The following is a 24,071-nucleotide window of genomic DNA, read 5'->3' on the forward strand; positions in this document are numbered from 1 at the left end:
GAAATTGCTGAGTTGAATGACTTAAATTTGTGTTATTATCTATCAGCATTTATTTGTTTATTGCTGTGTATTGCCGGATTTCTCTCCAGAAAGAGTTAATCAATTCACATTCTTATCACAAATAGAGCTCAGAGCAGAGAATACCTTGTCCAAACTGAAGTTCAAGAGAGATTCTGGGAGGAATTGACTCAGGCTAATCAAGATGAGACAGACTCAGGTCATCAATAGAGTAGCTAGGTAATCTACAGAGAGCCAGGCTGGGGGTGCTCAGGGCTAGATTCCCCCACTATCTTGGCTTGTTTGTATCCACTCCCTCCAATGCTAGGCATCTTTCATCTCTGCCAAACAGAATTACTCTTTCCTATTTTTTTGAAAAACTTGTATTTGTTTACTATTAGAATGATTGCATAATCCACTTCCTGGTCTAGAGGACACAAGAACAATGGCTGCGGGGAGTGCTCCTTCAGAGATCATAGAAAGGGAACGAAAAAGGTTACTTGAAATCCTCCAAAAAGATTCCGATTCTGTCTTAGATACATTAACCTCTCGGAGGCTGATTTCTGAGGAAGAGTATGAGACTCTGGAGAATATTACTGATCCTCTGAAGAAAAGTCGAAAGTTGTTAATTTTGGTGCAGAAAAAGGGAGAGGTGAGCTGTCAGCATTTTCTCAAATGTTTACTTAGTACTTTTCCAGAGTCAGCTACCATTTGGGGCTTACAGCATGGTAAGTTGGATTTCTGTACTTTTTTTGAGGGGATGGGGAGGGTTAGAGGGACAAGGCAGATTTCCTGAAAGAAGAAAATTATTGCCTTTTGTTTTCCTTTGTTTATCTCCTGGAGATAATTTTAATTGAAATTTAATGAAGGGTTAAAGTGTCCAGGATTTTAAAAACAGGGAACTATATATTTTAGTGGCTTAGGGGATTGATAATTTTTTGTTGAACCTGTGTCCAAAACTCGCAGTTTTTTTTTTTTTTTTTAGTGCTATAATAACTGCTTATTATTCAGGAAGTAAATTCATGGATATTTAACAACCCCAATCTTGGAGTTAGTATAACCATCTTGGAAATATCAGAAAAATGGTTTTTAGCACACGTACATGGTGGATCAGTAACTTCATTTTTTCTGTGATAAGAATGCCAGCAGAAACTTACTTTTTTGGAGCAATTAAAATGCTAATTCTTCAACATTTAAAGATAATTCATGTCAGATGAGGTAGTAGTTCCTCCAGAAGGGATTATTTAGCAATTCTGTGGATTACCACTAAAGGTGGGTATAACTCCTTTTTCTAAAAATATAAAAAATACTGAAGATTATTTTAAGAGATATTAGAGAAGTAGAGGCTCAGATAAAAAGATTAATGTTAATGGTCTCTAATGTAGAACATGATCCATATGCATAGAGAAATAGTTATTATTATTTCTACGACTTGCTATTCCAAATTAGAGCTATTTGCTTCCTGATTACAAATTATTAGGATTAGATTTCATTAGCAATGGTCCTAGGAGGGGATCCCTGGGTGGCGCAGCGGTTTGGCGCCTCCTTTGGCCCAGGGCGCGATCCTGGAGACCCAGGATCGAATCCCACGTCGGACTCCCGGTGTATGGAGCCTGCTTCTCCCTCTGCCTATGTCTCTGCCCCTCTCTCTCTCTCTCTCTCTCTGTGTGTGACTATCATAAATAAATAAAAATTAAAAAAAAAAAAAAAAAAAAAGCAATGGTCCTAGGAAATCTGAGTTGGTTTTGGGTCATAGTAAGTCCACAAGTAAGCACTATTCATAGGATACACATTTTTTTTTTAAGATTTTATTTATTTATTAGAGAGAGAACACGAGGGGGCGGTGGGGGTAGAGGGAGAAGCAGACTCCCCACTGAGCAGGAAGCCCATTTGCGGGACTCGATCCCAGGACCCTGGGATCATGACCTGAGTTGAAGGCAGACATTTAACTGACTCAGCCACTCAGGCACCTGAATTCACATTTTCTGTTTCACTCATGTACTCTTTGAGTTTGCTATGAAGAACTCAAACTCGTGAGAAAGTTAGAAATGTGATCTGATTTTTTTCCAGTGACAGAATGACAGTTGACTTTTATTTATGTGGGAGATGCTAGGTATTCTCATCCTCCAGTTTTGAAATAAGAAGAGAGATGATGCTTTGAGGTTTTGGAAACTCAAGTTATTATAAAATTAATTTTTGTTAATTTGGAAAAATGAACTCCCCCCCCAACTTTCTTGTTCTTTTCAGAATTTTTAAAGCATGAGAATATAGAATGTACTCAATCTATAAGTGCAAGCAAGAATTCAGAAAACACTTTTTCCTCTAGAGAGAAACAGCCTGAGAGACCTGAGATCACAGTGTCCTTTACAGAGAAAGAACACCATGATATGGGAACCTCTGAGTCCTTCAGGGACAAGAAGACTAGTCATAAAGGAACTGCTTGGGCCTCCAGGGAAAATGAAAAGGAAGACAACACACCCAAAGTCACATCGCCTGAATATGAGAACACTGAATATGAAATTCCAGCAACTATTGCTTATTTACAGGATGGACAGAACACTGAATATGAAATTTCCAGAAAACCTGAATATGAAATTCCAGCAACTATTGCTTATTTACAGGATGGACAGAGATACGAGGAGCCAGATGATTCTTTATACTTAGGAAAAGAGGAATATCTAGAATCCGCTGGATACTCTGAAGATGCAGAGCCCACTGTGGAAGAAGAGGATTATAATGACTCAGAGCACAGTGTTTATGATGGCGAGGAGGATACTGCATATTCAGAAACCGCACACTTCTCAGATGAAGAACAGAGCTATGAAGATTCAGCAACTGGCATGTTATTGGAGGAAGAGGGGGAGGAGGCAGAGGAGGAGGAGAAAAGGATTGAAGGTATGGGAATGATATGTGATAATTAGTTGGTAACAACTTATTTTTAGGTTTCCATGTCATAATGGGGAGAAGGGGTGAGGAAAGGCACCGATGTCAGCAGAAATGCAGTTACTCAGAGATTCTTTATGCCTCCCTAACCTGGGAGTTCCTTAGAGGCAGGTATTGACAGAGAGGAATACCCAGAACCTACACAATGGTGGACAGTATACCCAAAAATAAATACTGATTGTCAGCTTATAGGTTTCTACAGTCACCTCCATGGTACGTATAAGTTCCTACCCACTAATTTTAGGTGTTATCTTCTATTGCTCAAATTGAGCCTCTTCTGTCCTATTAGTGCCTTTATGACCAATGAGATATGGCCTAACTACTGAAGTGAAAATCAGAGAGGAGCCTGTGATGAATGGATAAGAGCCCAAAGTAGTGTTACTTGACTTGATCTAGTCATAAATTGTCATCTTGGTAAGGGAAATTAGATCAGAATCTTTAATTGGAATATTTCTGAATGAAAATTCAAAAACCAACAAATGCTTCATTTGGAGAGGTATTGTCCAATGGAGACAATACCTCCATTTGGAGAGGTGAAAATGAATATCACCAAGTACTGAGTAGAGGAGGGAAAGGTAATTATTCTCTCCCATTCAGTTCACATACTGGGGATTCATCATCTGGTCCTAGGTAGGAGAGAGTAATGTCCTCCTCATCACACTTTGTTTTAGTTTGCAAGGGCTGCTGGAGTGAAGTGCTGCAAGTGGAGAGCTTCACCAGCAAACAACACAAATGTGTTATCTCAGTTTGGAGGCTAGAAGGGTGACATCAAGGTGTCTACAAGGTTGATTACTTGTGAAGGCTGTCAAGGAGAATCTGTTCCTAGTTTCTGGTGGTTTGCTGGAAATCTTTGGCATTCTTTGGCTCTTAAAAATATTGCTCTTATCTGCCTTCATCTTCACACCATGGTCTCCCTGAATGCATTTCTCTAGGTCTAAATTTTCCCTTTTATAGGACATTAGTCATAATGGATGGGGGCCCACCCTAATGACCTCATCCTTTTTTTTAAAGATTTTTATTTCCTTATTTGACATAGAGAGAGCACTAGCACGGCATTTTAGCAGGCAAAGGGAGAGGGAGAAGCAGAAGCAGGCTCTCCGCTGAATAGAGAGCCTGATGTGGGGCTCCATCCCAGGGTCCCAGGATCATAACCTGAGCTGAAGGCAGACCTTTAACCAACTGAGCTACCCAGGTGCCCCCCTAATAACCTCATCTTAACTAATTTTATCTGCAATGACCCTATTTCCAAATGTCACATCCTGAGGTACTGGGGTGAGGATTTCAACATATGAATTTGAGGGGTACATAATTTAACTCACAACACTAATCTTGTCCCATCCCTGTATCTTCCCAGTCCATAGTCATTTCTAGGCTTCATTCTTAATTTTTATTTATTTACATATTTCACATATTGTATAGGGTTGACTTAATTATTATAGTATCATCATTATTCTGCAAAAACCTCTTTTGTCTGTTTATTACATTTTTATTCATTCTCCATTCCTCCATAGGTAACATTCTAATATTATGATGTGTTTCTTGCATGTTACTCTTTAGTTTGTATGATCTTGTTTTCTGTATCAGTTATTTATTGCAATAGTGCTGCATAACAAAGCATATCAAAACAATCAGAGTGTCTGTAGTTGGTTAGGCAGCTCTTATGGTCTTTCCTGGGTTTATTCATGTGTCTCTGGTCAGCTGCCTATAGGCTAGTCTGTCATCTCCTGGCAGACTAGTCTGGACTTATTCTCAGACTAGATGGGGCATATTCTTATGGTGAGGACAGAAGAGTATAAGAGAGAGAAGATGAGAGAGAGGGAGAGAGAGACAGAGACAGAGAGGAGGAGGTGTAGGCTCAGAACTATCATGCCACCTATATTAGTTTCCTAGGGCTCACCAAAGTACTACAAAGGTACACCAAGGTACACAAAGTACACCAAGGGTGGTTTAGAACAATGGGAAATTTATTGTCTTAGAGTTATGGAGGCCAGAGATCTGAAACCAAGGCGTTAGCAGGGTCATAACCTCTCTGCGGGCATTAGGAAAGGAGTTGGTCCAGTCTTATCTCCTTCTTCGCTGGTAGCCTCAGTTATTTCCTGGCTTATAGATGACCATCTAATATGTGTCTTCAAATCATTTTCCCTCTGTGCATGTCTTTGTTTTCAAATTTCCCCTCTTTGTAAGCCTATCAGTCATACTGGATGGGGTCCCAACTTAATGACTTCATGTTAACTTGACCTCTGTAAAGATTTTATTGACACATAAGGTCACATTCTGAGATACTGGGGACTTCAACACAATTTTTTTTGTGTGGGGGGGAAGGGGAGAACCACAGTTCAACTCATAACACCATCACTTCTGCCACATTCTGTTGGTCAAAGTATGTCACAAAGACAGTGCAAATTCAAGGGCTAGGGAATAATAGATACCACTTCTTACAAAGTAATATTTCAGAAAGCCAAAAAATATCCAAAAAACCATTAACTGGGGCTATTTTTTGCAATCAATCTAACATCTTTAGTAAAACACATCAAGAAAGGTTTCAGTAATAATGTAGTTATGATTTACTGTGTAATTCTAATAGCTAACCAATCCAATCTAGTTGACTGGAGACATGTGGCTGTCCTCTGTAATATTTATTTGTCTATACAATTAGGGACTGAAAAAAAATCCAAACTCATCTGATTTATTTTTTTAAAGGTTTTATTTATTTATTCATGAGAGAGAGAGAGAGACAGAGACAGAGAGAGAGACAGAGACAGAGGCAGAGACACAGGCAGGGGAGAAGCAGGCTCCATGCAGGGAGTCCGATGCGGGATTTGATCCCAGGACTCCAGGATCATGCCCTGAGCCAAAGGTAGGTGCTAAACTGCTTAGCCACCTGAGGATCTCCCCAAATTCATCTGATTTAAAGGAGAAGAGTCATCATGCTTTTGTTATGCTAAATTTCGTGACAAAAAAAAAAATCAGTGTCAAATCTGTGTCTCAGGAAGGCTTATGGTGTTGCTCTATGTGCCCTGCACTGTATAAGGTCAACTTGTATATGGACTGTATCAATCTACTCCCTTCACTTCTTCCTTATAGTTGAGTTCATCCAGTGGTAGGAACCCATAGATTTACCATTTCCTGTGCCCTTTCTCTCTTCCTGAGGGTCCAAGTTTTAATGTGATGTTTCCCGTTAGCCTGAGAATTTTATTTATTACTTCTTGTAGTGCAGATCTGCTGGTGGGAAATTCTTTTGGGTTTTGTTTATTGAAAAAATGTCTTTATTTTGCTTTCATTCCAGAAGGATATTTTTGCTAGCTATAGAATTATAGATTGGCCATTTTTCTGTCTTCAGCACTTTATAGATGTCATTCCTTTGTGTTTTGGCTTCCATTGCTTCTGATGCTAAGTCTGCAGTTTTTTGGTTGTTGTTGTTGTTGTTGTTGTGTTTTAAATCATTGTTCCCTGTAAGTGACATTTTTATTCTGGCTGATTTCAAGATTTTTTTCTTAAAAATTTTTTAGCAGTTGACTCACATATAATTTCCTTTGTTTTATCTTCCTTAGGGTTTGGAGAGTTTTATGAATCTGTAAAACTTTTATTTTAAACCAAATTTGTAAAATCTTCAGCCACTATTTATCCAAATAGTTCTTTCTGTTCTGTTTGCTCCCTTCTCTCTGAGACTACAAGTACATGTATGTTAAAGTTTTTGATACTGTTATGTGGGTTCCTAAGGCTTTTTACATTTTACTTAATATTTTCCCTCTCTATCCATCAGATTGAATCATTTCAATTGCTAAATCTTTAAGTATACAGTCTTACCTTCTGTAATTTCCAATCTGCAGTTAAGTCCCTCTACTGATTTTAAAAAATTTAGATATTGTGATTTTTAGTTCTAGAATTTCTATTTTGTTAATACTTTTTGCTTTATCCTGGAGATTTCTATTTAATCATTCATTATTAACTTATTTTATTTTACATTCTTAAGAGTAGTTAAGGCTTTAAATTCTTACATGCTAGGGGCACCAGGGTGGCTCAATTGAATGTCCAACTCTTGATTTCAGCTCAGGGATGATATCAGGGTCATGAGATTGAGCCCTGCATTGGATTCTGTGCTCAGTGGGAAATCTACTGGAGATTCTCTCTCTCTTTCTCTCTCCCTCTACTCACCCTCCCCCCCCCCTCCACCACTCACATATATGTGCTCTCTCTTTCTCTCTAAAATAAATAAATCTTTAAAAAATAAAATAAAATTCTTACATGCTAAATCCAATATCTGGGTCAGTCTCCATTGATAGAGTATTGGTTATATGTTCTATTTCTTCCTATATTTGTTAACTTTGGATTGTGTTCTAACTATTGTGTTATCATGACAGGTTGTAGAGACTCTAGATTGTAAAATATCTCCAAAGAGTCCTAATTTTTTTAATATATTTTAGTTTCCAGTTAACCTAACTGGACTCAAATTCAAAATTTTCTTTTCAGTGGGTGGCAGCTAAAATCTCTGATCATTTCTTTTTGCCTTAGCTGGGCAATTTTCATGAGTCTTAAATTTATAATAATGTATTGCGTTCTAGATATTATTGCTTTTTAACTTTTTTCCCTTTTATCCAACTCTGTGCTTATTGACTGTATCATTGTTGCTGTGTATAAAACTTACTTTGTTGCTTCTTGGTGGTATCGCAAATGAGCTCCATAGTAGCCCTGTTATTACCTTGACAATACTAGGCATCTTGGCTTGGACTGTGTAGGTATTGGTTTTTGTGCTGAAGAAACAGAGGATTGTTGTCCAAAGACAAAATAAGTGATAGGCAAGAGCAGACCTCAACCTCTCACTGTCTCCTCTGGACCCTTTTTGGTAGCCTCAACTACCCCCTCATCTTCTTACCCCAAAACATATTCCTTTTTTTTTTAATAAATTAATTTTTATTGGTGTTCAAATTACCAACATACAGAATAACACCCAGTGCTCATCCCATCAAGTGTCCCCCTCAGTGCCCGTCACCCATTCACCCCCAGCCCCCGCCCTCCTCCCCTTCCGCCACACCTAGTTCGTTTCCCAGAGTTAGGAGTCTTTATGTTCTGTCTCCCTTCCTGATATTTCCCACACATTTCTTCTCCCTTCCTTTATATTCCCTTTCACTATTATTTATATTCCCCAAATGAATGAGAACATACACTGTTTGTCCTTCTCCGATTGACTTACTGCACTCAGCATAATACCCTCCAGTTCCATCCACGTTGAAGCAAATGGTGGGTATTTGTCGTTTCTAATGGCTGAGGAATATTCCATTGTATACATAAACCACATCTTCTTTATCCATTCATCTTTCGATGGACACCGAGGCTCCTTCCACAGTTTGTCTATAGTGGACATTGCTGCTAGAAACATCGGGGTGCAGGTGTCCCAGCATTTCATTGCATCTGAATCTATGGGGTAAATCCCCAACAGTGCAATTGCTGGGTCGTAGGGCAGGTCTATTTTTAACTCTTTGAGGAACCTCCACACAGTTTTCCAGAGTGGCTGCACCAGTTCACATTCCCACCAACAGTGTAAGAGGGTTCCCTTTTCTCCGCATCCTCTCCAACATTTGTGGTTTCCTGCCTTGTTAATTTTCCCCATTCTCACTGGTGTGAGGTGGTATCTCATTGTGGTTTTGATTTGTATTTCCCTGATGGCAAGTGATGCAGAGCATTTTCTCATGTGCATGTTGGCCATGTCCATGTCTTCCTCTGTGAGATTTCTCTTCATGTCTTTTTTTTTTAATTTTTTATTTATTTATGATAGGCACACAGTGAGAGAGAGAGAGGCAGAGACATAGGCAGAGGGAGAAGCAGGTTCCATGCACCGGGAGCCCGACGTGGGATTCGATCCCAGATCTCCAGGATCGCGCCCTGGGCCAAAGGCAGGCACCAAACCACTGCGCCACCCAGGGATCCCTCTCTTCATGTCTTTTGCCCATTTCATGATTGGATTGTTTGTTTCTTGGGTGTTGAGTTTAATAAGTTCTTTATAGATTTTGGAAACTAGCCCTTTATCTGATATGTCATTTGCAAATATCTTCTCCCATTCTGTAGGTTGTCTTTTAGTTTTGTTGACTGTATCCTTTGCTGTGCAAAAGCTTCTTATCTTGATTAAGTCCCAATACTTCATTTTTGCTTTTGTTTCTTTTGCCTTTGTGGATGTATCTTGCAAGAAGTTACTGTGGCCAAGTTCAAAAAGGGTGTTGCCTGTGTTCTCCTCTAGGATTTTGATGGAATCTTGTCTCACATTTAGATCTCTCATCCATTTTGAGTTTATCTTTATGTATGGTGAGAGACAGTGGTCCAGTTTCATTCTTCTGCATGTGGATGTCCAATTTTCCCAACACCATTTATTGAAGAGACTGTCTTTCTTCCAATGGATAGTCTTTCCTCCTTTATCGAATATTAGTTGACCATAAAGTTCAGGGTCCACTTCTGGATTCTCTATTCTTTTCCATTGATCTATGTGTCTGTTTTTGTGCCAGTACCACACTGTCTTGATGACCACAGCTTTGTAGTACAACCTGAAATCTGGCATTGTGATGCCCCCAGCTATGGTTTTCTTTTTTAAAATTCCCCTGGCTATTCGGGGTCTTTTCTGATTCCACACAAATCTTAAAATAATTTGTTCTAACTCTCTGAAGAAAGTCCATGGTATTTTGATAGGGATTGCATTAAACGTGTAAATTGCCCTGGGTAACATTGACATTTTCACAATATTAATTCTGCCAATCCATGAGCATGGAATATTTTTCCATCTCTTTGTGTCCTCCTCAATTTCTTTCAGAAGTGTTCTGTAGTTTTTAGGGTATAGATCCTTTACCTCTTTGGTTAGGTTTATTCCTAGGTGTCTTATGTTTTTGGGTGCAATTGTAAATGGGATTGACTCCTTAATTTCTCTTTCTTCAGTCTCATTGTTAGTGTATAGAAATGCCATTGATTTCTGGGCATTGATTTTGTATCCTGCCACGCTACCAAATTGCTGTATGAGTTCTAGCAATCTTGGGGTGGAGGCTTTTGGGTTTTCTATGTAGAGTATCATGTCATCGGCGAAGAGGGAGAGTTTGACTTCTTCTTTGCCAATTTGAATGCTTTTAATGTCTTTTTGTTGTCTGATTGCTGAGGCGAGGACTTCCAGTACTATGTTGAATAGCAGTGGTGAGAGTGGACATCCCTGTCTTGTTCCTGATCTTAGGGGAAAGGCTCCCAGTGCTTCCCCATTGAGAATGATGTTTGCTGTGGGCTTTTCGTAGATGGCTTTTAAGATGTTGAGGAAAGTTCCCTCTATCCCTGTACTCTGAAGAGTTTTGATCAGGAATGGATGCTGTATTTTGTCAAATGCTTTCTCTGCATCTAATGAGAGGATCACATGGTTCTTGGTTTTTCTCTTGTTGATATGATGAATCACATTGATGGTTTTACGAGTGTTGAACCAGCCTTGTGTCCCGAGGATAAATCCTACTTGGTCATGGTGAATAATTTTCTTAATGTGTTGTTGGATCTTATTGGCTAGTATCTTGTTGAGAATTTTTGCATCCATGTTCATCAGGGATATTGGTCTGTAATTCTCCTTTTTGGTGGGGTCTTTGTCTGGTTTCGGAATTAAGGTGATGCTGGCCTCATAGAACGAATTTGGAAGTACTCCATCTCTTTCTATCTTTCCAAACAGCTTTAGTAGAATAGGTATGATTTCTTCTTTAAACGTTTGATAGAACTCCCCTGGGAAGCCATCTGGCCCTGGACTCTTGTGTCTTGGGAGGTTTTTGATGACTGCTTCAATTTCCTCCCTGGTTATTGGCCTGTTAAGGTTTTCTATTTCTTCCTGCTCCAGTTTTGGTAGTTTGTGGCTTTCCAGGAATACGTCCATTTCTTCTAGATTGCCTAATTTATTGGCGTAGAGCTGTTCATAATATATTTTTAAAATCGTTTGTATTTCCTTGGTGTTGGTAGTGATCTCTCCTTTCTCATTCATGATTTTATTAATTTGAGTCTTCTCTCTCTTCTTTTTAATAAGGTTGGCTAATGGTTTATCTATCTTATTAATTCTTTCAAAGAACCAACTCCTGGTTCTGTTGATCTGTTCCACAGTTCTTTTGGTCTCGATTTCATTTAGTTCTGCTCGAATTTTAATTAACTCTCTTCTTCTGCTGGGCGTGGGGTCCATTTGCTGCTTTTTCTCTAGCTCCTTTATGTGTAAGGTGAGCTTTTTGTATTTGAGTTCTTTCCAGTTTTTGAATGGATGCTTGTATTGCGATGTATTGCCCCCTCAGGACTGCTTTTGCTGCATCCCAAGGATTTTGAACAGTTGTATCTTCATACTCATTAGTTTCCATGAATCTTTTTAATTCTTCCTTAATTTCCTGGTTGACCTTTTCATCTTTTAGCAGGATGGTCCTTAACCTCCACGTGTTTGTGGTCCTTCCAAACTTCTTGTTGTGGTTAGTTCTAATTTCAAGGCATTATGGTCTGAGAATATATAGGGGACTATCCCGATCTTTTGGTATCAGTTCAGACCCGATTTGTGACCCAGTATGTGGTCTATTCTGGAGAAAGTTCCATGTGCACTTGAGAAGAATGTGTATTCAGTTGACTTTGGATGTAAAGTTCTGTAGATATCTGTGAAATCCATCTGGTCCAGTGTATCATTTAAAGCTCTCGTTTCTTTGGAGATGTTGTGCTTAGAAGACCTATCTAGTATAGAGAGAGCTACATTGAAGTCACCAAGTATAAGTGTATTAGTATCTAAGTATTTCTTCAGTTTGGTTATTAATTGGTTTAAATATTTGGCAGTTCCCACATTCGGGGCATATATATTGAGGATTGTTAAGTCCTCTTGTTGGATAGATCCTTTGAGTATGAGATAGTGTCCCTCTTCATCTCTCACTATAGTCTTCGGGGTAAATTTTAATTTATCTGATATGAGGATGGCTACCCCTGCTTTCTTTTGAGGACCATTTGAATGGTAAATGGTTCTCCAACCTTTTATTTTCAGGTTGTAGGTGTCCTTCTGTCTAAAATGAGTCTCTTGTAGACAGTAAATAGATGGGTCCTGCTTTTTTATCCAGTCTGAAACCCTGCGCCTTTTGATGGGGTCATTAAGCCCATTCACGTTCAGAGTTACTATTGACAGATATGAGTTTAGTGTCATCATGATATCTATTCAGTCCTTGTTTTTGTGGATTGTTCCACTGAACTTCTTAAAGGGGAATTTTAAGAGTCCCCCTTAAAATTTCTTGCAGAGCTGGTTTGGAGGTCACATATTCTTTCAGTTCCTGCCTGTCTTGGAAGTTCTTTATCTCTCCTTCCATTTTGAATGAGAGCCTTGCTGGATAAAGTATTCTTGGTTGCATGTTCTTCTCACTTAGGACCCTGAATATATCCTGCCAGCCCTTTCTGGCCTGCCAGGTCTCTGTGGAGAGGTCTGCTGTTACCCTAATATTCCTCCCCATAAAGGTCAGGGACTTTTTTTCTCTTGCTGCTTTAAGGATCTTCTCCTTATCTTTGGAATTTGCAAGCTTCACTATTTTTTTTTTTTTTTTTGCAAGCTTCACTATTAAATGTTGAGGTGTTGAACGGTTTTTATTGATTTTAGGGGGGGAATCTCTCTATTTCCTGGATCTGAATGCCTGTTTCCCTTTCCAGATTCGGAAAGTTTTCAGCTAGGATTTGTTCAAAAACATATTCTGGCCCTCTGTGTCTTTCGGCGCCCTTGGGAACCCCAATTAAATGTAGGTTTTTCTTCCTCAGGCTGTCGTTTATTTCCCTTAATCTGTCTTCCTGGTCTCTTAATTGTCGGTCTCTTTTTTCCTGTTTCCCTCTTTGCCATCAACTTGTCTTCTATGTCACTCATTCGTTCTTCCACCTCGTTAAGCCACGTCGTTAGGACTTCTAGCTTGGATTGCATCTCATTTAATTGATTTTTAATTTCTGCCTGATTGGATCTAAATTCTGCAGTCATGAAGTCTCTTGAGTCCTTTATTCTTTTTTCTAGAGCCACCAGTAGCTGTATAATAGTGCTTCTGAATTGGCTTTCTGCCATTGAATTGTAATCCAGATTTTGTAACTCTGTGGGAGAGAGGACTGTTTCTGATTCTTTCTTTTGAGGTGAGGTTTTCCTTATAGTCATTTTGCTCAGTGCAGAGTGGCCAAAAACAAGTTGTATTGGGAAAAGGAGAAAAAGAGAGAGAAGGAAAGAAAAGAGAAAAAGAAAAAAGAGAAAGAAGAAAAAAAGGGAAAAAAGAGAAGAAAAAGAGAAAGAAAAAGAAAGGTGGAAAAAAAAGGGGGGGTGGGGGAAGCAATCAGAAATCAAAAAGAAAGAAAGAAAAAAAAAAACACAAAACAAAACAAAACCAAAAAAAAACAAAAACCTCGGGGGAGTATCTTCCGATTCTGTATACTTTAAGTCCCTTGACTTCCCCTGTAACTGGTCCGTCCAGCTGGTCTTCTGGGGGAGGGGCCTGCTGTGCTGATTTTCAGGTGTTAGCACTTGGGGGAGCTGCTCTGCCCCCTGCCTGGTGCAGGGGTCAGTGGGGGTTGTTCACCCCGTGAGGCCCCGGGAGGAAGCCACAGTGGCGGGGGCAGCTCTGGGACCCTGGAGTCAGCTCCCGCAGTAGCTCCGGGGCTCTCCGTCTGCAGGGCCTGGGGGCTCCAGGGCGGGGCCGCTGATCTGCTCAGCTCCAGGCAGGAGCGTCTTTGCTGTCCTGGGCCCTCCGGGCCTCTGCCTGTCCCGGGGGGAGGCCGGATCCTGGGCTGTGCTCCGGGGCCTGCGCTGTTGGATTCGCGCTCCCACCCTGCAGCCCCCTCCGCGGAGCCGCCGCCCGAGCCCCTCCAAGCTGCTCCAGGTCCCGCTGTGCGCACTGCAGCCCTTAGGGAGCTCGGGGCACTCTCCCGGGGCGCAGGTGCCTGTTAGTGTCCCAGGGAGCCCAGGAAGGTTGGTGCAGTTCCTGCTTCTCCGGGACAGGGCTCTCCTGTCCTGCGGACACTCGCCCTCGCCTCAGCCCGGCTCCTCGTGGGGCCCCTCCCCCTTGGATGCCTTTTGTTTCTTTATTTCTTTTTCCCCGTCTTCCTACCTTGATAGAAGCGGGAACTCTTCTCACTGTAGCATTCCAGCTGTTCTCTCTTTAAATCTCAGGCCGAATTTGTAGATTTTCAGGATGATTTGAAGGTTATCTAGGTAATTTGTTGGGGACAGGTGATTTGGGGACCCTACTCTTCTGCCATCTTGCCCCTCCTCCCCAAAACATATTCCAACCAAGCAACTTTTAGACCACCCAAGGATTTTGTTGAGTTACCTTTGTTAATTCTTAAAATCTATACTTTTTGCTCACTTCTGTTGTTTCTTCCAGCCAATTAAAAAATATATATATATTTATTTTAGAGAGAGAGCACTGGAGGAGGAACAGAGTGAGAGAGAGAATCTCAAGCAGACTCTCCACTGAGCCCAGATCCCAATGCAGGACTCAATCCCATAATTCTGAGATCACAACCTGAGCCAAAATCAAGAGTCAGATACTTAACCAACTGAGCCATTCAGGCAGCCTTCTTCCAGGTTATTTTTATAGGGGACCCAAGAATCTTATGCTAGTTCGCCATCTACCAGGAATAGAAAATGCTCTCTGGTCTTCCTTCTCTACCAAGCACTGTATCTGTATTCTCAAGAAGTGGTTGGGGGGTGGGGGGTAATATTAGAAAATAGGAGATCAGGAGGAATTACGTACAACACATAAATTTTGAGAAAAGTTTAATGGAAATAAAATCTTACATTTCTCCAAACTTTAGCAAGAGATGTATTTAAAAAATAATTCAGGGATCCCTGGGTGGCGCAGCGGTTTGGCGCCTGCCTTTGGCCCGGGGCGCGATCCTGGAGACCCGGGATTGAATCCCACGTCGGGCTCCCAGTGCATGGAGCCTGCTTCTCCCTCTGCCTATGTCTCTGCTTCTCTCTCTCTCACTGTGTGCCTATCATAAATAAATAAAAATTTAAAAAAAAAAAAAAATTAAAAAAAAAAATAAAAAATAATTCAGTATAAACCTAGAAAATTCCTCATACATGTATATCATGAATCACTAACAACGTTTTTCATTGCTGTATATAAACATTGATCAAAAATTGGAAAACCTAAATGATCATCAGTAGAAAATGGTTAAATAAGTAATGGTCCATCTGAATCATGAAATATGATGGATTAGCTAAAATGAATTCAGTCAGTCTGTATATAAACTGATTTAGAAGAATTTGCAAAGTACCATTAAGTGAAATAAGTTTAAGAATCATTTGTTTAGTATAATATAATTTATGTAAAAATAAAATAGCATCCACTAAACCAAACAATATATTTCTCTATATGCATGCATACTTATATCCTTGCATGTCATAAGGATGGGAAGCAAACATATGTAACATACTGAAATCTGTCAGAAGGAAAGTGGAATTGGCAGAGTGGCAAAAGGGAACTTTCACTTTATTTGTGTTGTTCCATCTTTTTACGATGAAAATGTTAATTATTTATTTACTTAATTTTAAAAGTCCGTGAAAGAAGCTTAGTCTCTGAATGTAACATTCACCAGGTATCTTTTTCCCTACAGAAAGAAAAAAAGTGTTTAAAGATGTCCTGTCATTTTTGAACATGGACAGGACCAGAAAGCTTTTGCCAGATGTTGTTAAACAATTCTCCTTAGATCGAGGATGTATGTGGACACCTGAGACTCCAGGGGACTTAGCCTGGAATTTCCTGATGAAAGTTCAAGCTCTGGATGTGACAGCCAGAGATGCAATCCTCAGACACAAGGTTCCGGGTGAGGATGGCAAAGAGGAATTGCTGGCTGGAATAGAGAATTTGGAAGTTAGAGACAATCAAACCATTAATCCATTGGATGTTCTTTGTGCCTCTATGCTCTGCTCAGACAGCTCTTTGCAGCGTGAAGTCATGTCAAACATGTACCAGTGCCAGTTTGCTCTTCCCCTGCTCCTGCCAGATGCAGAAAACAACAAAAGCATCTTAATGCTAGGAGCCATGAAGGACATTGTGAAAAAGTGGTCAACACAGTCTTCAGGAGGGCCTACAGGGGACACAGAAAAGTTTCTGAAGATGCCTGTCCTCTCCTTTGTGCGCCTAGGATACTGTAACTTCTCCAAGTCCAGAATCCTCAACAGACTGCTTGATCCTGCCCAACTGAAATCACACAAAATCTTTTTCCATCAGGATTTTACTGTCCCAGTGCTTCCCCGACAAATCTCTGATGGCCTGGTTGAGATAATGTGGCATTTTCCGGATAGCAATGGTCCAAAGAAAGACCTCAGTTTTTTCCAAAAGCCTGTTGCTCTGGCCAATCTTCGTGGAGACCTAGAAAGTTTTTGGACACAGTTTGGTTTTTTGGTGGAAGTTTCCTCAGCTGTGTTTTTTTTCACTGACTACCTAGGTGAGAAGGAATGGGACCTGCTAATGTTTTTAGGAGAAGCTGCCACTGAAAGATTCTACTTTGTTCTCAGTCCCCAAGCCCAGGAGAGTGAAGAGGTTCAGCTTTTCCAGAGGGTTCTAAATTTGAAGCCATCACAGCTACTCTTTTGGGAGGGGGAGGAAGCTGGAGAGAGAGGAAAGAATATGGAGCATCTTCAAACTGCTCTACAAGAAGTGATGTCATCTTCACTCAGATATGTGTCCATGGAGGACATGGGCTCCCTGGCCAGGGAATTGGGAATCCAGGTAGACCAAGACTTTGAGAATGTTCAGGTAATTCATAGTTGCCCTAGTGAAAACTTGGCTAGAACAGCTAGAGATGAGAGACAACAAAGACACAGTCAACCAGAAAGCTCACCTGAAGCTCCAACTGAGATGCCTGTAAGAGAGCCTGGGGCTAGCTGGAATCTTCAGAATTTCCACCATACCCCAGTATTCTTGCCTCATCTGGAAAATTCCTGTCCTTTACCAACCAGAATTGGAGGTAACTTTAACCATGTTCCTTTGAAAGCTCCCTGGGTTATGGGCTTCCACTTTGGGTCAGAGCAGAGGTCTAAGTGGTTCCGTCCCTGGCCCTTTCAGAAAATGAGGGACCGTGGTCGAGGTGAAAGTTTTAGATTTCAGTACTTCCAACCCCAGAGGTTTTATTCACCCGAAAGATTTATGAAATTTTCAAGAACGGCTTGGAGACATCACATGAATACATTTGGGAGACCACTAAGACCTATGTTTCAGCATGTACAGGCCTGGCCTAAGAGACCACAGACAATGGGAGCTCTTGAATCTGGGGCAGTGGTCTCCCATGTAGGGCACTTCCATTCCCTGGGTTTACAACTAGTGGGAACAGTTGGGAAGCCACAGCTTAAGCATGCCTACGTCCAGAGGACACAACCAACTAGGGCAACTGGGAAACTTATGAAAACAACATCCCAAAATGAAGGTCTTTACCCTCAGGCCTCTCAACCAGCAGGAGTCATACAAAAGCCTTTAAGATCTGCTTCTCAGCAAGGAGCCAAACTGAAGACACAGGATGGACCTTCAAATCCAGCTTTCCAAATGGGATCCTATCCCAAGTCCAATAGCAAATGTTTACCCAGCTCTCAGTTCCCATCCAACCAGCCCAAGCCATCCCAAGTCAAGCAATCCCAATCTATGCCCTCTCAACCCAAACCCACTCAAGCAAAACCCACTCAGTACCGGCCTTCCCAAGCTAAACCCTCTCAGCCCAGACCCACTCAGCCCCACCCCTTCCAACCCAAACCCACTCAAACAAAACCCACTCAGCCCCAGCCCTCACAAGCTAAACCCTCTCAACCCAGACCCACTCAGCCAAAGCCCTCCCAACCCAAACCCACTCAGCCCCAACCTTCACAAGCTAAACCCTCTCAGCCCAGACCCACTCAGCCCAAACCATGCCCACCCAAGCCCTCCCAGTCTAAACCTTCTCAGCCCAGACCGACTCAACCCAAGTCATGTAGGACCAGTCCTTCACAGGCTAAGACATATAATCCAAGGGCAGGAAAACGTTAGTTTTCATAGTTGTTTCTAGAGAACTATGAGACAAATCCTTCACCCCGGCCATTGCTATCATACATTAACCTAAAGAAGAAAGGCAGTGATGATAAGAGATTATCATCATTAGCATGACACAGAAAAAAAAAAAAAAGATATGCACAGCCTAACTGGTATCATTAAAATATCTGTAAGAATTGTGTTCACCAAAAGGAAAAATATGAAAAGAATTGAGAATAAAATCAAGCAGTAAATAAATTAACTGAATCCAACCTTGAGTACTAGGTAGTATATAACCTGAATTCAAGGAATGGGGCTGTTGAGATTACTCCATAAAATAAGGCTCACGCATCTTCAGTGTTGCAAGAAAAACTAGATGTTGGCTACTCCAGAGGTATCTTGGTCAAAACTTTTTGGTTCAGTATCAGCCACCAAGCAGATAATCTTGTTTGTTTGGGATGTTTAAATCATTTTTACTTCTGATGACAGCTCCAATTTGCTTGGATAATGTAACTCATTTGGCCTTTACATGCAGAAATAATGAGCTAAAAACCAATGAAATAAATGATTTTGCACTAACTTGGGTATGATCTGTGAATGTTTTATATATAAATTATTTGTAATAGTTAAGATAATTTGGCTTATTAAAAAATCTGCTATCCTCATGATTTCAAGTTAAGATGTATAATTGAATTTTTAATTTTAGAGTTACAAAGCTTGTAGAAAGCATTGCAATGTTTAAAAGAACTTAAAATTCACAAAATTTACAATTTTACTTTATTGGATTCATTACTATCCTAAACATTTGGCTAAGTTCTGCCAGTTACAAGCATAAGTAAAAGGAATATATTAAACTTAGAATATTTAAGTTTAATTAAGTTTGTAAAAGATACCAAATATTAATAAAAGACCACTTCAAAGATTGATATTAAAATTCACTAGATTTAGAAATTAAATAATAAGATTCGTAAGTTGGATTAAGACCTCTGGTTTTTGAACTCATAACTCTTATAAAATTAATACTAGTTTTAAGTACTAAAATGGCCCCACATTGTCTTCATTGGGTTAATTTTTTTTTCTTTTTCAAGGATGCCAAGGGAAAAAAATCATATTGATAAATAGATGAAAAACGATCTTTGAAAAGGAATAACGAATTTCTGAAAACATTCTCATACTACAGTAGGCATCCTTCACTTATGCATGTTTTAAACAAGAAACTATTGAGTATTTAGAGGGTGTTAAATCTTTAAAGTTACTGTAAGGATGAAGAAAGAAAGGACTATGCATGTAGGTTTTTGTCTTTATCTTTTCTTTCTTTCTTTTTTTTCCCTTTTTAAACTTTTTTTTTTTTTTTTTTTTTTTTAAGATTTATTTATTCAGAGAGAGAGAGAGAGAGAGGCAGAGACACAGGCAGAGGGAGAAGCGGACTCCATGCAGGGAGCCCGACATGGGACTCGATCCCGGGTCTCCAGGATCACACCCCGGGCTGCAGGTGGCGCTAAACCACTGCGCCACCGGGGCTGCCCCCCCGCCTTTTTTTTGGAGATTTATTTATTTATTTATGATAGACAGAGAGAGAGAGAGAGAGAGAGAGGCAGAGACACAGGAGGAGGGAGAAGCAGGCTCCATGCCAGGAGCCCGACGTGGGACTCGATCCCGGGACTCCAGGACCGCACCCTGGACCAAAGGCAGGTCCCAGGGACCGCTGAGCCACCCAGGGATCCCCTGTCTTTATCTTTTCAAGAGAAAAAGCATAACTAGTGTTCATAACTACAGAATCTTTGGTGTAAAAGTGGAGTTCCTCAGTGAAAATAATCTTATTGTTTAAACTTTTGAAATGAGCAATACTTATTTAAAAAACATTTTACTGAATCCTTCTTCAAGATTAGTTCCTGGAGAATTGTCACCAACAGATTCTGTATCAGTCTGGGTCTCAACAATACCCATATGGTACATTCAATTTGGACACCTCGAGGAGAGTTTCATAAAGGAACTATTTATAAAGGGGCTGGACAAGATATAAAAACAGCACAAAAGAGAATGCAGTGCCATGGATCTAGTAAAAGTAAGGCACATTGCCCACCCTAAGATCCAAAGGGAGAGAGAGGGTAGTGCTTTCCCTAGTCAGAAGAGCTGTGTGGGAAGGATCTTGGGGCTGGTTGGTTGAGGGGGACAACAGGCTGCAGTGACCTGCAGGGAGAGTATGTACTCCACAACTTGGATCCCCAGTGCATCCCCTTGGCCAAAGCCAACCAGAAACCAGAGAACAAGGAGTCCACCTAGGCAGTTTGTGTTGGCCAGTCTTAGGGTTCAAAGCAGGGTAGAAAGTGACTCTGGAGGGGCAAACAGGTACTGCTTAGCAGATTCCTCCCTTTCCATCTCATTCTTCCTTTTTTCACCTTTCTGCCTTCTCTTGCATTTATTTCTTCAGTAGGAACTGAGAAGACATGGAAAGAGAATGAGAAATCCTGCTATGATCATGAGATCCTATAAATCTGTTTCCTCTTTATTATAAAACTATAACTCGGGATCCCTGGGTGGCGCAGCGGTTTGGCGCCTGCCTTTGGCCCAGGGCGCGATCCTGGAGACCCAGGATCGAATCCCACGTCAGGCTCCCGGTGCATGGAGCCTGCTTCTCCCTCTGCCTATGTCTCTGCCTCTCTCTCTCTCTCTCTCTGTATGACTATCATAAATAAATAATAAAAAAAATTAAAAAAATAAAACTATAAGCTCATCTATAGTTTCAAAAATGCAGAAGTAGGCAAACAAGAAAATAAAATAAAAATAGTCTGATCTCATAACTCAGAATAATTGGTCATGTAGTCCTCTAACTCACTAATAACATTTTCATATATTTTTTCTATGTAAATACATTTACAGGGGCAGCCTGGGTGACTCAGCGGCTTAGCGCTGCCTTCAGCCCAGGGTGTGATCCTAGAGCCCCAGGATTGAGTCCCTTGTTAGGCTCCCTGCATGGGGCCTGCTTCTCCCTCTGCCTGTCTCTCTCTCTCTGTCTCTCATGAATAAATAAATAAAATTTTAAAAAAATAATAAAAAATATATATATTTACAGGTATCAATCAGGGTTGAATGTGGCAAAATCAAATACAGTGTTGGGGCAGGTAATATAAACAGTATGAAATATTGGTTTTCCAGATGTCTTAAGAAAGTGTGAATTTAAGACATAAAATATAGTTTAAGGGCATCTTTATGTAATGCACAAGTTTGATTGTTTTAAGTCACACATGCTAAAACTCAGAACCATTTGTTTTATGTGTATTATTTACCAAACTGAGAGCATTCAATTTGAACCTGACTTTTTTTTGTTGGTAGATTGAAGAGTCTACCCAACGACTTAACCTTTTTCAACACCTGAAAGTCCTTTCTTAAACACCTTAAATCAATTTTTATTGATTTATACAAGACTCCAAATAAAGATTACTTTTTTTTTTTCAACATTGGAAAATGCATGTTCTTTGTTGAGATGCTTAAAAGGAGTATAGTCCAATGTGATACAGAGACTGGCATTAGGGGCAAAGCTGCCTCACAAATTGTACTAGCCCCAAAAAACTAGGTTTTACCCACATGCATGGTGACCTTCTGCATTTCCTTACGTCTTAGAATTTTTTATAGTCCCCTTTGTGACTAAGGTATAGGTTTCTTTTTATTTGCTATATAGGGTCCATGTAAGCGAAGTGTCTATTGGGGAGGATAAACATGACACTGACCACCATGGATTCAGAAATCTGATTTAATGGGTGGCTCTAAGTGGTAATTTGGTTAAGAGTAGTTTTCAGGGCTTGTTAGGATAAAGGCTGAGATACTATAGCAAAGGGCAGACAAAAATCTAGTGGCTTAAATAATATACGAGCTAATTTTTCCTTCCTGTAACAATTCACCCTGTCTAAGCTGGTGGAGCATCTCTTTTCAGGGTTAATCATGAGCTAAGTTCCTTCCATTTTGTTATTTCATCTCTTTGGACATTGTCCTTTTCTTCACGATTGAAGCCACTCTCTCATTTCCTTGATGCAATCTACAGAACGTGAGGAAAGCCAAATTCCAAAGAGACCAACCTGACTTAGGTTAGAGATGAGTTGGAAATTGCGTGCATCTTTCAATCACACCCCATTGGCTCAAACTTGGTCATATGGCCACGTGTAGGTGTAAATGAGGTTGGGAAAGGTAGTCACCAGCTGAGTGGCCATGCATCCAGGAAGAAGGAGAAAAGCAGCATTTTGCCAAAATATCATAGAATATCAATATCAGAGAGAAGCCCAGAGGAGGAAGATAGAGTCACCAGATTCAATCCTAAAATGCATTCATTCCTACTACCTCAATCATAATTTTTTCTCAGTTATTATAAGATATAAATTATTTTAGTGATGGAAAGGGGTAATAATTGCCTGAATTGAAAGGAGGATTTTGAGTGATTTTGCAGTGAAGATTTTTAGATTATATATTCTTTTCTTTTTATATAAATAAAATGTTGCTACTGTGATCTGGGTATTGCCTGCCCCTGAGTCTATATTATGCACAAGGGCCGAAATGTTTTCCATCATTCTATAATAGAAATATAAACTAGACTGTTCCCTAATCCAAGGTGTCAACATTCTATACACCCTCTTGGTGAGTTTCCTTAAATTCTGAAACAGTGATTATATAATTTGAGCATGCCTAAAAAATCACCAGAGGTGGTTTTTAAGATAGCATATTATTACATTTTCCCTTAGAGATTGATAAAGTCTAGGGTAAGCCTAAGGAACGGCTTTTTTTTAAATGTCAGGATGCCCACTGACACTGAAGATCCTGAAGATCCTGGGGCCACATTTTGAAAACCCAGATCCCGCCTGGGCTGCAAACCTGTTTATTTGTGCTCAGAGAAAGACATTTTCATGTGGACCAGGAATTCAGTCTGGGATAATTTCCTTGCATTATCATTCTCATTAAAGTCATTATTCATCTCCTGCTGGAAAATTGTGCCCTAAAAAGCTGGTGTAATGAGGTGATAATGAGGTAAAAAGTTTTAGCCATTTAAGATTAGGACTGCTCTTTTCCACCTATAGGTTTCTACATCTAACACTTCCCATTTTGTTGGCAGGTTTTGTAGCTGATTAAATTTAAAAACACATCCTTTTACTTTTCAAACTGTGCTTCTTTCTCTTTGCTCCATGGCTAAGACTTGATTTTTTTTTTTTCCCTCTTGAGCCTCAGCCCTTTCTTCCTCTTCCCCAATGTCACTGGTTTACATCATATTATTCTTTCACTAATGGCAGAATGACTTTGCTAGGGATTGATGCAGATGATTTTTGCCTTGGGTCTTAATTTGACACTCCCCTGTCTCTGGGTCTCGCAGGCCAGATCAATTTCTCTGGGTTGGCAAAAGCAGAGAGAAAGGAGAATAGATCAAGATACTGAGATGTTGTAAGTGTCCTCCAGATGGGCCTTTAGCCCTACCCCCCCAGTCATTGGTAAATTCCCCACTTCCACTTCAAGACTCAAGGGTGAGCAATACAACCCAAAGGGAGATTGGAATACTGTGAGCCTTTAATGTCTGTCCCCTTTCCCAAGATAGGATTGGATTAAGGGATCAGATAAGAGAGAAGCAAATACTGTTAACAAAAAAGTACATTAATTAGTACTTCAAAAAAAAAAATCAGTACTTAAAAAAAAAAAGGTAAGGAAATTGGTCCTGACTTGATAAAATGCTCAAGACAGGCTCTGTTGTCCTCTCTTGAAATACACCCTGCCCAGGGCTTCCAGCACACCGCTCCTGGCTCTTCTCCAGCCAGTCCTCCTCCTTGCACCTCACTGATCCCCTGCCTGCCTTTAACTGCTGCCTTTCCTCAAGCAGCTCCTGGCATCCTTTTTTTTTTTTTCTTTTTAAATTTATTTATGATAGTCACGGGGGTGGGGGGTGGGGGCAGAGACACAGGCAGAGGGAGAAGCAGGCTCCATGCACCGGGAACCCGACGACGTGGGATTCGATCCCGGGTCTCCAGGATCGCGCCCTGGGCCAAAGGCAGGCGCCAAACCGCTGCGCCACCCAGGGATCCCGGCTCCTGGCATTCTGTCCCCACTACCCAGGTTCCCGTTGCAACGGGATGATATTCGAAGTACTAATTATTATTATTATTTTTTAGATTGTATTTATTT

At 40.5% G+C, this 24,071-nt stretch overlaps 1 protein-coding gene across 2 annotated transcripts; it reads left to right on the plus strand.

The window, feature by feature from the left end:
- The first annotated feature begins 312 nt into the window (after window positions 1-312).
- CARD6 (caspase recruitment domain family member 6) lies at window positions 313-18,497 on the plus strand. Of its 2 annotated transcripts, none has more exons than XM_041750186.1 (3): window positions 313-725; window positions 2,245-2,892; window positions 15,535-18,497. In XM_041750186.1, exons 1-3 carry the CDS (start codon window positions 443-445, stop codon window positions 17,934-17,936), a joined length of 3,333 nt encoding a protein of 1,110 aa, XP_041606120.1. In that variant the 5' UTR covers window positions 313-442; the 3' UTR covers window positions 17,937-18,497. The 2 variants fall into 2 exon arrangements, with proteins under 2 accessions (XP_041606120.1, XP_041606121.1); XM_041750187.1 differs by having other exon boundaries at window positions 536-649.
- Window positions 18,498-24,071: the final 5,574 nt, after the last annotated feature.

The sequence above is a fragment of the Vulpes lagopus genome, chromosome 3, assembly GCF_018345385.1.
Source record: "Vulpes lagopus strain Blue_001 chromosome 3, ASM1834538v1, whole genome shotgun sequence".
Taxonomy (NCBI): domain Eukaryota; kingdom Metazoa; phylum Chordata; class Mammalia; order Carnivora; family Canidae; genus Vulpes; species Vulpes lagopus.

Bases quoted from the DNA above. Each gene is read 5' to 3' on its own strand.
- CARD6 (XM_041750186.1), top strand. From the start codon at position 443: ATGGCTGCGGGGAGTGCTCCTTCAGAGATCATAGAAAGGGAACGAAAA. The intron at 726-2,244 runs GTAAGTTGGATT...TGTTCTTTTCAG, and splicing joins CATTTGGGGCTTACAGCATG to AATTTTTAAAGCATGAGAAT. The intron at 2,893-15,534 runs GTATGGGAATGA...TTTTCCCTACAG, and splicing joins GGAGGAGAAAAGGATTGAAG to AAAGAAAAAAAGTGTTTAAA.